General features: G+C 36.4%; 1 protein-coding gene across 1 annotated transcript; it reads right to left on the bottom strand.

Annotated features, from left to right (window-relative positions):
- Nucleotides 1–6,795: 6,795 nt before the first annotated feature.
- Nucleotides 6,796–8,809, bottom strand: tmem220 (transmembrane protein 220). Its single transcript, XM_065278273.2, has 6 exons — nt 8,547–8,809; nt 8,372–8,401; nt 8,228–8,288; nt 7,754–7,877; nt 7,560–7,619; nt 6,796–7,417 (listed from the first exon to the last, which is right to left on the bottom strand). Exons 1-6 carry the CDS (start codon nt 8,640–8,642, stop codon nt 7,285–7,287), a joined length of 504 nt encoding a protein of 167 aa, XP_065134345.1. The 5' UTR covers nt 8,643–8,809; the 3' UTR covers nt 6,796–7,284.
- Nucleotides 8,810–14,664: the final 5,855 nt, after the last annotated feature.

Here is a 14,664-nt window from a genome sequence, read left to right as displayed (position 1 = left end):
GAGCACCCAGAGTTTAGGTCCAACCCTAATCAAACTGACCCAGCTGTGATTTTCTAGTGATCATGAAGACCTTGATTAGCTCAGGTGTGTTTGATCAGGGATGGAGTTAAACTCTGCAGTGCTCCGGCCCTCCAGGTTAAGATTTGGGGAACCCTGCTGTAGGGTGTCCCATCTGCCATTTTTACGCTGTTCTTATGTTAAGTGTTCTTATCAGTTCCCCTTTGCACCCTTGATGACCACTAATGGGCAACTTCTATTCCTATTTCCGGTGTGACGCTCAAGTCTTTCCCAAAATACGACTCAGAGATAGGCTAGTATTAGTATTCTATGTAAATAAATGTTCATATTAAATTATGTTTTTTCCAAGTCATGTTAACCCTACTTTAAATCCTGAATGGACTTAAAAAATGCTAATAGAAGCGCTGTATAATTTGGCACAGGATCAACTAATTTTAACAGCACAGACCTATTTGATCTAAATATAAAATAGTCTAATTAGTAAAGCACATTTCCAAATAAACACCCCTGAGTTTACAAGAACCAATCAGTATCAAAGTTCTAACATTATCACAATGCTTTGTTCTCTCTGGATATTTAAGGAAAGTGGTAAAAGATTCAGAATCTGTAGAAAGATCTTTCTCTAGATCTAGCCTCAACTTCTGGTTATTTCAACATTATTCTAAGTTGCGTAGTAAATTATGGCATGATTATACAAAGCTATCATTGGAGAAGACGGTCAGTTTTGTTTTATAATAGTAGTCGTGAATCTCGGGTTAAAGTTAATTATTGTAATAATTAAGTTGCACCTATAAGGGGACTAAATTAAGTATGTTCAGAGATGAGCAAGCATAAGGCGGCCTTCTGAGCATATGGTCCAACCTCTAGCATCAACCAATGGCGGCCGCATATTTCAGCCGGGAAACTTGTCTATACGTAAGCATGAGTACTTTAAAATCAACTCGGAACTTGACCGGAAGCCAGTGCAAGGACTTGAGAATTGGTGTGATATGCTCATTTTGTCTGACTCCAATCAGGACCCTAGCAGCTGAATTTTGCACACATTGCAGTTTATTTAGTGCGGATTTAGAAACCCCAGCCAGAAGTGCATTGCAATAGTCAATGCGAGAAAACACAAAAGTATTAATAATCCTTTCAGTAACTGTAAGGGATAACTTAGGGTGGAGTCTAGCAATATTTCTGGGATGAAAAAATAGATCTTTACAGTGTACCGACCCGGGAGGGTCAAAAGACAAACTGAAATCAAAAATTAATCCTAGATTTTTTTCCAGAGCCATGTATGCTTAGAAATAGTGAACCAGCTTTACGAAACTGGTGAGGGGTGCCAATAAGCAAGACTTCTGTCTTCTCACTACAAAAAGTTTTGGGACATCCATGTTTTTATCTCAGCAATACAGTGTGTGAAGGAAGATCCAAATTTTGATTAGGCTTAGAGTGGATATAAATATGAGTGTCGTCTGCATAAAAGTAATAATTAAGCCCAAGTGATCTTAAAAGCAATCCAAGTGGAAACATGTAAATGCTAAAAAGTAAGGGGGCCTAAGATTGAACCTTGAGGAACACCCGTACATACAAAACCAGACCAGAATCCACTCATACATACAAACTGTTGACGATCAGAAAGGTATGATCTAAACCATGTTAAAATAGTCCTAGAAACACCAAAGACAGTTTTCAGACGCTTAAGTAACAGATTGTGGTTGACGGTATCAAAAGTATCAGGAGGATCAGAATAGAAAGAGGACCAGAATGAACCAGAAACCAGACTAAAGCAGTGTGAAAAGAATATTTACTACAAGATGACAATGTAGCTGCAGGGCCACAAGACGTTCCAGAATTTCGTAGATTTGAATTAATTGTTTAAGTTGTCCAAATTGCTATTATGTTTTTTAAGACAGGTTTTACAGCAGCAGATTTCAATGCTACTGGTACAACACTAGTATGCAGGGAGTCGTTTACAATGTTGAGGACAGCAGGGCACAATGAATCCAAACAAGATTTAAACAAGCTTCTAGGGAGGGAATCAAGTAAGCAAGTAGTAACTTGCATATGCGATAGTGAGCAGCTCAGAGTCGATTTGAGAAAAGGTAGAGAAGGATGTGCCAGAGAAATTAGATGAGCAAAATGTGGAAGAGGAAACAGGTGCAGCATGAATAAGTTTATAAACATTGTCAATTTTAGAACTGAAAAAAAAAGAAAATCATTACACAACTGATTTGAGACAGGTAGAGATGTGCCAACATTAACTTTAAGAAGTCGTTTTATAGTGTGAAAAAAGTCTAGGATTACTTTGATTGGCAGGGCATCTCCGTGTTCAAGGTCCAGGTGTCCCACGGATCCTTGAAATCCTTGAAAGTTTGTGAATCTGGGAAAAAGATTCAAGGCCCTGGGAAGTTTTTGAAAATATACATACATAGATACAGGTCATTGAAAGTGCTTGAATCCATTTTATGGGAGACGTTTTCTGAAAAAAAATCCATATTATTTCCTGTGTAGTGTAGGATAAAATTATAAAAATTCTAGACTTTTTAAGCACACGTACTAAACTGTTGACTTTAAATGCTTATATCTTCTGTATGTGAATGTTGATTCATACCAAAATGTTTTTTTGCATAGTTGTGTTTGACACATGAAAAAGTTTCGAGTTACGTATGTAACTGTTGTTCCCTGAGAAGGGAACGAGACGTTGCATCTCCCTTGCCATACTTCCTGCCTCCCTGTAACGCCGTCTTTGGCAATATTTCAGATAGCGATTTTCTTCCTAGCTCTCGTGTCACCCTATCATTGTCGTGAAGCCTCACAATTGGTTGAATTTGATATACACCATTTCAAGTGAGAGCAAGGTTATGTCACCAGGTGACGATTTGTGAGGGCGGAACCAAAAGTGTGGAAGACGGGTTCCGCCCGGACGACTGACTCCGAACACCGGAATTTCCGGGGTTTCCCCGATAAACAAATCAAGCCCAATTACGTACAGGTGAGGGCGATTAACACAGCGATTGCTGATAGGTCGACAAGGAGAGAAGGCTGAGTATAAAAAGACCTTTGAATGCATCAAATGGGGTGCTTTTGGGAGTGCTTTTGGGTGCGCTTCGTTGCTGCTGTGCAGATTTGCTGTGTTGGTTTATATCGATCCCTTAGGGAAGATAAGAGGTTGGAGACGACTGGGCGAAGAGGATATTGTGGTATTTGACTGCTGAGAGGGCTGAACACGGAGTCATCGGATGCATTAATGCAGAGATATGCTGACCACGAAGTGTGAGTAATAATTGAAGTGTGATTACAAATTATTCAGAAGAAGAGTTACCTGGTGTGTTTTGTGAGTGTGTTGAAGGTTACCGGCCCCACTACGAAGGGAAACGTGGGCGCGCCGTGTAATTATCGTGGAACACAATCCGGGAGATCCGTTGGGGAAACCCTCCATCACTCGTAGCTCTGGCCCTGCAGGTAAAAGAAACGTAGGTGAGCCGAAGAGGTAACCAGGAAACGTACAGGGGTTTTGCTGATCATATTTACGTGTCAACCCTTTTCTATCTGTGGCAAGAACAACGCCCAACCAGCCTCACGAGGAGCCTAGGCCCAGCCGGCCGAGTCCTAAATTCACGCGGAGTGTGTGTAGAGTGCTGTGGGTGAGTTGAACTTTCATCGTGTGGGTTTCCACTAAAGCTTGCTGTGTGTGTGCTGTGCTTGTAGTAACAGAAGCCGCCCTGGCCCCGTGCAGATCGTGAGGAGTTAATGGCACGTTGAGGCCTGAGCCGCATGAGAGGAGGCAATTAAAACCTAAATCCCCTGTGTGTTGGCGAGAGCCCGCGCCAACCCGGGAAGCAGACAGTGGTGTAGCCCAGCTGTATATTGGAGTGAGTAACGGCCAAAGTACACTGTACGGACTGAGGGTCGTGACTGTGATTTGGTCTGGTTAGGAAAACCTTTTGTGTGCGCGGAGCGTCGTCGAGAGTTCGCCCCAGCTGAAGACCCCTGTCATCGACAAGGAGGGGGAGCTAGGGAAGCCTTCGGCTCCGCGTCGCCCGACCCATCAGTCCCCACGACACCTACGAAGCTCTGGCGGACGGGTGAAGGTATACGGTGTGCAGCCGTTGTTGTGAAGGCCCGCTGCCTGGAGAAACGGGAAGGAAAAGCCCCAGTTTTGTGAGTAACTTACCTGTGTATTGTGTGACCTACCGTTGCTTACAGCAACGCCCCTGAAGAGGAACGAACAGTGTCAGTAGTGAGAACCTCTTACCTCTTACCTCTGTCCCAACAGTGTCAGTAGTGAGAACCTCTTACCTCTGTTCCAACGTATGCCCTGAAGCGAATGAAAAGCCCAAGTCTTGTGAGTAACTTACCTGTGTATTGTGTGACCTACCTTTGCTTACAGCAACGCCCCGAAGAGGAACGAACAGTGTCAGTAGTGAGAACCTCTTACCACTGCGCCAACGTATGCCCTGAAGTGAAAGAAAAGCCTAAGTCTTGTGAGTAACTTACCTGTGTAGTGTGTGACCTACCTTTGCTTACAGCAACGCCCCGAAGAGGAACGAACAGTGTCAGTAGTGAGAACCTCTTACCTCTGCTCCAACGTATGCCCTGAAGTGAATGAAAAGCCCAAGTCTTGTGAGTACCTTACCTGTGTAGTGTGTGACCTACCTTTGCTTACAGCAACGCCCCGAAGAGGAAACGAACGGTGTCAGTAGTGCGAACCACTCACCTTTGCTCTGTTGTACGCCCTGAAGTGCATGAAAAGCCGAGCCTTGTGGGTGACTTACTTGTGTGGTGTGTAACCTACCTTTGCTTACAGTAACCTCTTGGTGAAGGGAGAACGGCCTCAGTAGTGCGAATACTCACCTTTGGTCACTGCCTCGCCTCTGTGGAACGTGGAAGACCCCCAAGTGTCTAGCGAGGTTCCAACGGAGAGACCTAAGGGCGAGAGGGAGAGAAAGAGACGAAGACATCAGGCAAGTAGCGACCCAGTACTGGACCAAGCCATTAATTGTGTTCTCACGGTTTTGCCTCCAGGAAGAAGCGGAGGGCGCCACGGATTGAAGATAACCTCTGGAAAAGATTCCTAGCCCCCGCTCCGTGGTCCAACTCGTCCTGGAGGCGAGAAGAAGATTGTTTTAAACTGCCCTTCCCCTTTACCCCCTTCTTTTAAATATTTAAATAAAGATATATTTTAATTGTAGTATACTCGTCTGTCTGGTCATTGGGGTGGTCTTGGGAACCTCCTCGAGGTGGAACTTAGAGAGGGGCGTGGCCCTTTAGCTATCTTAGTTCCGCCCCGAGCCGTGACAGTTACATCGTGTTATCTTTTAAGATACATTGTTACAGTTCCCTTTTGGGTTACACTTTATTTTGATAGTCCACTTTAGACATTCTACTTACTATAAATAACTTTGCAACTACATGTCAACTAACTTTAAGTAATTTGCAACTATACGTCAACTAACTGTCATTAGATTATTAGCAGACTGTAAGGGTTGGGGTTAGGGAAAAGGTTTGGGTTAGTGGAATAAGTAGACATGCACCTGCAAAGATACTTATAGAAAGTTGAATGTCTGTTGAGATATCATCGCAATAAAGTGTTAGTAGATATTAACCAGACAGTTTACTAATTCTCTAAAGATTAGTTGTTGATAAATAGTTGCTAAGTTACTTATAATTAGTAAAATGTCTAAAGTGGACTATCAAAATAAAGTGTTACCCCCTTTTGAGGGAACTGTAAGTGCGTCTGAATGTTTTCACATTTAGTCCTCGAATTTGAGGGTATTGGACCTGGAAGTCTTTGAAAAGTCTTTGAATTTGACTAGGTGTGGGAACCCTGAAGGTCAGATATTATATTTCATAAAAGTCTAGTCTAAAAATGGCATAGCATTTTTTTTGTGCTTTCAAAAAAAAAACGCTAATAAACACATGTTAGCATGCTAAAATAATTACAATATGAGCAAGAGACTCATCTACACATGATACCTCATTATACCTCACATCAAAACTTACACACAAATGTTCAAGTTCAGTCAAAAAACCTGTTGTATTAGTTACATAATTTTGACAATGTGCAAATATATGATATAAGTTATAACTAGGTAATATACATACAAAATTTGATCAGTACTTTACATTAAACTTACATATAAACAATGTTGATATTAGCTATGAAGTAAGGTGAAACCTGAATATTGAAATCATCTCATATATCTTTTGAGTTTTAAATAAAACTTCAGTTGTTTGTCTTTTTAAACAGTAAAGTTTGGACATGTTCTGCATTCTTACAATAACCTGACAGGAGAGCAATGAAAATGAAAGCATTCTTGTATCTGTTATAAGAAACTTTGTGTGAATTAAAAAAAAAAGAATTTTTAACTGGAAAAGATGTAGAAGAACAAGTTTAAAATATGTTTAAGATTTAGAAATTTGTCTTTAGGCTTTTATCACATTCTCAAACCAATAGTTCCTGTTATAATGCCTTGCTTTGAAATGATTTTTTTTCATACAACCACTGCAAGTTACAGTCTAACAGTGAGGTGTCCAAGTATACTTAATTCACTTGAAACCACACTTTATCCTGAACCTCCTGAGTCAATACATTACTGCCTTATGTATTTGTTTAAACAGCATATCAAAGTTTCCACAATCATTTTATTCTATAATGAAGTGTTATCACATCTGCATTTCACATTAAAGCTCTCAAAACAGTGAACACAACCATCGACACTTGGAGTCAATTCTTGGTATGATATTAGATTCAGTCAAAGAAACAGCTGTAATTAATAACGAACATTTCAATCATTTTGATGTCTTGCTTTTAATTAATGTGAGATATAATACAAGGTCAGAGATAACTGGGTTGTTATGAGAGTGTGAACCAAAACATAAAACTAAATGTATATATGATAAAACAGACATAATGGCATATTGTCTATACTGTGGGCACAGACAGTAAGCTATGTAAACAACCATCCAATGTTACTTGTAAGGTATCGTTTGTAATGTTAATCTAAGTATTTGCAATTTATAGGTTTGTTGGTCAAATAACTTTTTCATGAAATTAATTTTATGATATGCTGATTATTCAGATTGTTCTTATTATGTAAATATTTGCTGTGATATCCTTTTCCCTAAAACATTATAAGCTACAAAAATGTAGCTTTGATCTATAAAGTTTGTAAAGTCATTTTGAGAGCTCTTTTAAAACACTTTTTTTAGAGATAATACAGTGCTCAGGTTTTTTTGTTTTATTTTTGGTCCATAATGTGATTTGTTCAGGGTTAAGGTTTAAATTGCAGTTGTACAGTGTTCAGGCCAATCTGATCTCAGTTCTGTGTTTATGTAGTAATACATCCATGCGATGAATGGAAACACAGTGATTCCCACAGCAGTGAACAGCCTGAGAGAGCCGACAGCGCCCCTACAGGACAAACACATTAATGCACATAATACAGCTGAAACTGATTCACTACTGCATGTGTTTGAATTATAAACTGTTATAATAGATCCTGTTAAAGACATTAGATAAACATAAAATATCAGTAGATTAAAATTTATTTTACCTTCCTGAATGTCTGCACATCAGCAACCAGAAAACCGTGAGCAGAAGTCCAGAAAATTCCCTAAGGGAGCGAAATAACCACAATATGTTTCATTCAAATTATTCCTTAAACACAAACACCACATCAACCAAAGCACATCTTACACCTATAATTCAAGTTTAATATATGAAACAACTCTGAATTATGAATGTTACCTTCCTTCCTCTTGTTGGAAGATGTTTGTAATTTTGACTTTATGAAGATTCCAGCCCAGTAAAAACACAAATACAGTGGATACAAGCACATGAAGATCAGCAATTCTCCTCCATAATAATGTCTCTGAAAAATAAAACAAAACTATGTGACCCTGTATGTAAAATCCAGACTAAAGTATCATAATCTAATAATAAGATTTCGAGCATCAAAGTTTGACTTCAATCTTTGACATGATCTTACTCAGTTAATATTACAGATTTCCTTTCTTTTACTAAATCTAAATTTAGATCTAAATCTAAATGTTAGAAAACCACGCCCCCTTTGGAGCTAAAGCCCCTCTTAAAAGTTTCCCGCTCATATTTTGGAGATCTCGGTACTGCAGGTATGTCTTTCTCTGTAGCCGTGACCGATGTAATTCCTCCTTCTGTCCACTAGACGGCAGCATTAACTTACTTTCTTTTCAAACTTCTTACCTGTTATTTGTTGTTGACAGCAAATCAGAAAACACAATCCGGCTGGAATAGCATAAGCAATCTGCATAAATGAAAACAATTAAACTATATGACTCGATTTACATAAGAAATAATTTATATTTAGAGTGAAAACTGAAGGATTACCATCCACAAAACAGCGTCTGGATCATTTATCTGAAACAACAACGAGATCACGTGCTTATCAGAGAGCATTTAAACAAACACGCAAGTACTTTGTTAATTACGACTAAGTTACCTCTCATCTTTAAATCACTGCTCACATTACTGTTTATCTGCAGTAAATAAAATCATGATTTACCTGCACGTAAGATGCCAATGCGAAAAACAGAGACATGAAGAAATTACAAACTCTCCAGACGATCTGAGAAAACTGCATGGTCTTCTTGTTCGTCATTTTAATTCTTGTATATTTACGCTAATAATTTGTGTAAAACTGTTGCAAGCACATTGAACTTTATAACTGTACGCCTTCCGCATATGACAGGAGTGATGCATTGTGGGAAATGTATTTTAAATACTGTGCGTCTGACACTAGATGACTTTTTTCTAATTCTTCATTTGTTTTTAGTTCTGTGGTATGAAATATGTTAGTATTGTATTTATTTACTGTATTTAAATTGTACATACGCTGTATTTTGTAGAACTATCTTTACACATATTCAATTTATAAAATGTAACGCATATTTTTCTTCTCTTTTGTAACTTTTACAATCTGTTTACAAAATGATATTAATAGTTGCTATTATTATTGTTATTATTTTTATTATTATTATTATATTAAAGTAAGATTTTGTCATAGTGTCTATAATAGCAGCGACCCCAGGAGTTTTCTGTCAAGATTTTTTTGTTTTGTAGGTAAATAAATGAATTAATGTGGTGATTAAATATTTTTAGTATTTGTACATTTTATGTATTTGTATTTTAACAAACGTGTTTTGAATAGAAAAGATCATATTTTTCCTTTGTACAATCATGATAACAACCAGCAGGTGGCGACAGCTGTCCAATTTTTACCCAGTTTCGTTGTCATTTCCTAAAGATCATGTGTGTGGATGTGCAGGTTTTTTGTCAAATTGAGATTATTGTTATTCTTATAGATTCAGAAACTCATCTTATGAGAATTTGATAATGCAATTCACTTTATAATTATTACAAATGCAAAGAATAGACCAATTTAAATAAACAGAATACATGTGATGATCACAAAATAACTTTTTATTTAGATATTTATTATGTAATCAAGATAAGAATGTAATTTGTGTACCAAAGACATATGTTTCTCTATAATGCACCATATAATGCATTATGCACCACAAATTAATAAATAAACCTTTGTTGAATTAAGGCTATGTGCATCCTTGTCTGAGCTATTTCTCAGCTAGATATTTCTTTTAAAAGTCCTTTGATGATTAAAGAAACAACATAAATAAGATAGTTGTTGATATATATTAAGTATATAAAACAATATCATTAATAACGTAACTTTGATCATTTTGTCTAGTAAGAGTTTTATTTAACTTCAGACTGCATATTGGTGTCTTAGCAAATCTAAGATCACAGTTTGTGACATCTCATGTGAAATTCTAAGACTTTATGGCCCATTTCTATTTGTGAACTTATTGCTGCCAATGACAAGCAGTTACAAGTCTGTGTCTAAAATTAGATTTGTGAATAAGGCTTTTTGTTAGAATAAAATTGAAGTTTGTCCTTTAGTTATTTTTACATTTATGCATTTGGCAGATGCTTTTATCCAAAGCGACTTACATTGCATTTCATTTTTATCAGTATGTGTGTTCTCTGGGTTCAAACCCATAACTATTTGTACTGCTAATGCAATGCTTAACCACTGAGCAACACAGGAGCAGTTATATAAATGCTTTATTAGTACACTAGCTACACTGCATTGTCTTGTTTTCAGTAAAAAATATCTAAAAATTCTTAAATTAAGATGCTTTTTCTTGATGTGCAAAACGACCCAAGAAAATAAGTCTAGTTTTTAGACCAAAAATATCAAATTTAAGTGATTTTGTGCATAAAAGAAGCAAAAAAATCTTGAACATTTTTCTTAAACACTAATTTCAAAGTAAAACTAAAAAGTAAGCAATTTTTTGCTTGTTTTCAATTCCCTTCTGTTGATCATAACTTCAATGAGAAATAAAAAGTAAACATGAGCTTTATTTCCTGTGGAGGGCACCTATCAGGAAACACAGGAAATATATTCAGTATTGTTGAGCTTACATAAGTCAGAAACCTGATATACACCTTTTTTATGTAATGCAAAACAAAAATAGGTTGTCAAGAAAGAGTATTGATCACACTGCAAAAAATGACTTTCTTATGTATTGCTTACTTACATATCTTTGTCTTGTTTTCAGCACAAATAATACATATAAATGCAAAATAGCAAAATGACCTGAAAAGAGAAGTCTAGTAGATTTCCTGAGCACTTAATTCAAGAATAATTAGCTTACCCCATTCGCAGATTTGTTTTTGCTTGTTTTAAGCACAAATTTACTTAAATTGTATTTTTTTGTCTTAAAACTAGACTTATTTTGTTAGGTCATTTTGCTCTTACATCTTGATTTAAAGGCGGGGTGCATTATCTCTGAAGGCCAATGTTGACATTCGAAATCACCTAAACAAACACACCCCTACCCCAATAGAATCTGGACCTTCTTTCGATAGACCCGCCCCACACATACGCAACCCAGGCAACGATGTCGTAGACACGCCCTTTACTGCTGATTGGTTACAAGTTTTTTTTGTACTCGGCCCGACTCCCTTTTCCAAAGTGTTTCTCAAAATCATGCACCCTGCCTTTAAGAATTTTTTTATATTTTTACTGACAAGACAAAAATTCTAAGAAATTCATGTTTGCATTGCAATTCACTGTAATACCTCTAGAAATGGCTTTTTTATGCTTCATTTAAGTATTGAAATAGTTTTTTAAAAAATAGGTTTTTGAGAGGAATGAAATAAAAAATTTCTATTTCTAAAGAGCTATAACATCAGTAACATAGCTCAGATCTTTTGAATTTGATTATGTTTGTTTGTTTTTTTACAGATGTAACAAGAATTCTTAAATTATGATGCTTTTTCTTGATGAGCAAAACGACTCAAGAAAATAAGTCTAGTTTTAAGACCAAAAATATCAAATTTAAGTGATTTTGTGTATAAAACAAGCAAAAAAATCTGCCAATAGGGGAAGTTGAAACTTGAATTTTTCTGGAATTTTTCTGGAATTTTCTGGAATTTAGTGTTTAAGAAAAATTTTCAAGATTTTTTTGCTTACCCCATTGGCAGATTTTTTGCTTGTTTTATGCAAATGTTTTATGCAATTTTATGCTCTTGAAACTAGACTTATTTTCTTGGGTCATTTTGCGCGTTAAGAAAAAGCATCTTTTTTAAGAATATTTTGATATGTTTACTGAAAACAAGACAAAAATACTAAGAATTTTTTTTCATGAAAATCATTTTTTGCAGTGTATAATGGTGAACATGTCAAATAATCAGTGTTGGGCAGTACCTAAAACAAGCAAAAATATCCTTCAATTTGGTGAGAAAAAAATCTACAAATAAGTTTACTTTTTTCTTAAACCTTTAATTTAAGAAAAATTATCTCACCCCATTGGCAGATAATTTTGCCTGTTTTAAGCACAAATTGACGTAAATGGTATAATTTTTGGCTAAAAACTAGATTTTTTTGTTAGCTGTTTTGCTCATCAAAAAAATACATCTTCATTTAAGATTTTTTTAGATATTTCTACTGAAATCAAGACAAAAATACTAAGTAAGAAAGTAATTTTTGCAGTGTGTGCATCACGCGTCATGTCAAAATAAGTGCCTGCTGCAGACGCGTCTAAAGGGTTTATGAAAAAAGAGATGCTTGCATTTACCAGATACTCGCATAATCTTATGTGTAATTAGAGTTTAGTGTTAAGTTAGTGTCTTGTGAGTATTTTGGGAACGTAAGCGTCTCTTTTATTATAAACCCTTTTGACACGTGTGGCAGGCACTTATTTTGACAAGATGCACATGGTTCACATGACGCAACGAAGACAAATTTTAAATTGCGGCCCTCAGAGATGTTTTGTCATTTTGAAATATTTTTATTCGTTTTTAGTGAATAATTTCTAACATTTATTTTGCTTTCATTGGATTTTCTGATCCATATCACAATAACATTGTCCATTCTGTCATGAAGAGCTGTGTCACTTTCAGACATAATCTGTCTATATCTGTAAAACACTACTGCATTTGATCTTAAGATTGAATGCTTTTGATCATAAAGAAAATCAACTCACCCAAGTGAGATATAAACACACTTAAAAATAAAAGCAATATAGCATTGATCATTTACATGATAAACATCATCTGATATAAATACCAAAAAGATGTTTTTTAAGTAACATGTGTGTCAGTATCACACATCAGGATACTGTGGTTTGTCTGGATGAAGATGATGATGATGATGGTGCTGATGGATGGTTCTTTTGTATGAATGATACAGGACTCTGCATCTGTATGCAGCACCTTTATGTACTTCAAATATGAACCGGCCCTGGTCCTGAAATATATGGATATATATGGTTTTTCTTAGGAATATATCAGCCAGTTCAAACCAGCCTGACTCTGTTTGTAAAGTCAAATGTCAGATCTCTTGCAAACACATCTCTCCTCTCTCAGCTTTCTCTCTTTCGTGTGTGTTGCACGTTGGTCATCTTGTATCAGACTTGACAGTGTTATTAAATATTTCAGAAGGCTCGGTCGGCCTCCCAGAATCCCCTCGGAGAGCCTCCGATGTTTGAAGAAGATTTCCTCTTGTTATTGTTTGGAAGATGTTGCATCATTTTCATATGGCTTCTTTTTCGCGACGCTTGCATCTGGCTGTCTGGAGATATTGAAGGAGAAATACAAGCGTGTTGTAACTGTAAACCAACATTTTTAAGGCCAAGGACCCCTTAATGGGTAGAGAGGAGTGACCCTATTACATGTATTAAATTAACACTGTATTTATTATTATTTATAACACATACTTTATGATGGTTACGTTACAAAGATATTTAAAAAAAAATATTTGGCATGCTAGCATTGACATAGATTTTATCATGGTAATGTTATGCTCTTCATCTTAAGTTTTAATTGTATTAATTTATTAATGCATTACTTTCATTTTTTTTAATACCACCTGGACCCCCTATTGAAGACCCATGCTCCTAAAGATACCTTATAACTCAAGGACTTTGTATGCTGCAGACGTATGAGAATACTTTTGAATCCGTTACATAAATGCTGTTTTAATCTGGCCTTCTAAGATCCCTTTTTTGGTCAAATTTTAAGGCAACATGCCATCTATCCTACAAGTCTGAAAAGTATCCATAAACTATTAATGTAATAAAAAATTGACTATATAAACCAATTGTTGTTATAAATTTTTATGCTTTAATATTAATAACTGTGCAAAACACTAACATCAGTCTTTGTTGGAATCATCTTTGAGCCTCTTTTTGTGTCTCGTGCATAATAATTTGCTTAATAACAGTGTTGAATATTAAGTTAGTTTGGTACAGTGTATTATCCCAGTGCTGTTATTAGGTTGAGTGTGAATGATGTACTCACGGGTTGACACGGTTGAGGAACATCCGTCTCAGCAGAAGAGCGATGGTGCTCAGAACCATGATGGTAGTGCACATCTTCACTGTTATAATGTCATAAACACAATATTCAACACATTCTCATAGCCTACAAGATCTTTCTCTCTCTCTCTCTCTCTCTCTCTCTCTCTCTCTTTCTTTTTTTTCTTTCTTTGTGTGAGCTGCACGTGAATGAGATTATGTGAGAGGATTAAGGCTAATCTCATCTGTGTGAGATGTTTAGGGGCTTGAACCTGTCACCAAATCAAATTTTTACATTTATGCATTTAGCAGATGATTTTATCTAAAGTAACTTTTAAATATTTCACCCGAAAGCCTAAAATCTCAGTTTGGCTGGTTGCTAGGATGTTGCTATGGTATTATAACTGTAGTTGCTGTGGTGTTATAAGTGGATGCTAGAATGTTGCAATGGTGTTGTGGGAAATTGCTGTATTGTTCTAGTTGGTTACTAGTTGGTTGCTAGAATGTTGCTATGGTATTATGAATAGTCGCTATGGTGTTATAAGTGGATGCTAGGATGTTGCTATGATGTTATGTGCAGCTGTTCTTGGTGGTGCTATGATATTATCATGGTATTATGAGTAGTTGTTAAAGGGTTATAAGTGGTTGCTATGATGTTGTTATGGTGTTATAAGTAGTTGCTGTGGTGTTCTTGGTTGTTGCTAAGATGTTGCTATGGTATTTGAGTAGTTGCTATGGAGTTATAAGTGGATGCTAGGTTGTTGCTCAATGTAATTAGTAGTTGCTATGGTGTGGATGCTG

The sequence above is a fragment of the Paramisgurnus dabryanus genome, chromosome 3 (genome assembly GCF_030506205.2).
Source record: "Paramisgurnus dabryanus chromosome 3, PD_genome_1.1, whole genome shotgun sequence".
NCBI lineage: Eukaryota > Metazoa > Chordata > Actinopteri > Cypriniformes > Cobitidae > Paramisgurnus > Paramisgurnus dabryanus.
The sequence above is the reverse complement of the archived record's forward strand: the minus strand, read 5'-3'. Positions and strand labels throughout refer to the sequence as shown.

Bases quoted from the DNA above. Each gene is read 5' to 3' on its own strand.
- tmem220 (XM_065278273.2), bottom strand. From the start codon at position 8,642: ATGACGAACAAGAAGACCATGCAGTTTTCTCAGATCGTCTGGAGAGTT. The intron at 8,289-8,371 runs GTAATCCTTCAG...TCATTTATGCAG, and splicing joins CAGACGCTGTTTTGTGGATG to ATTGCTTATGCTATTCCAGC. The intron at 7,878-8,227 runs GTAAGAAGTTTG...TTTATTTTTCAG, and splicing joins CTGTCAACAACAAATAACAG to AGACATTATTATGGAGGAGA.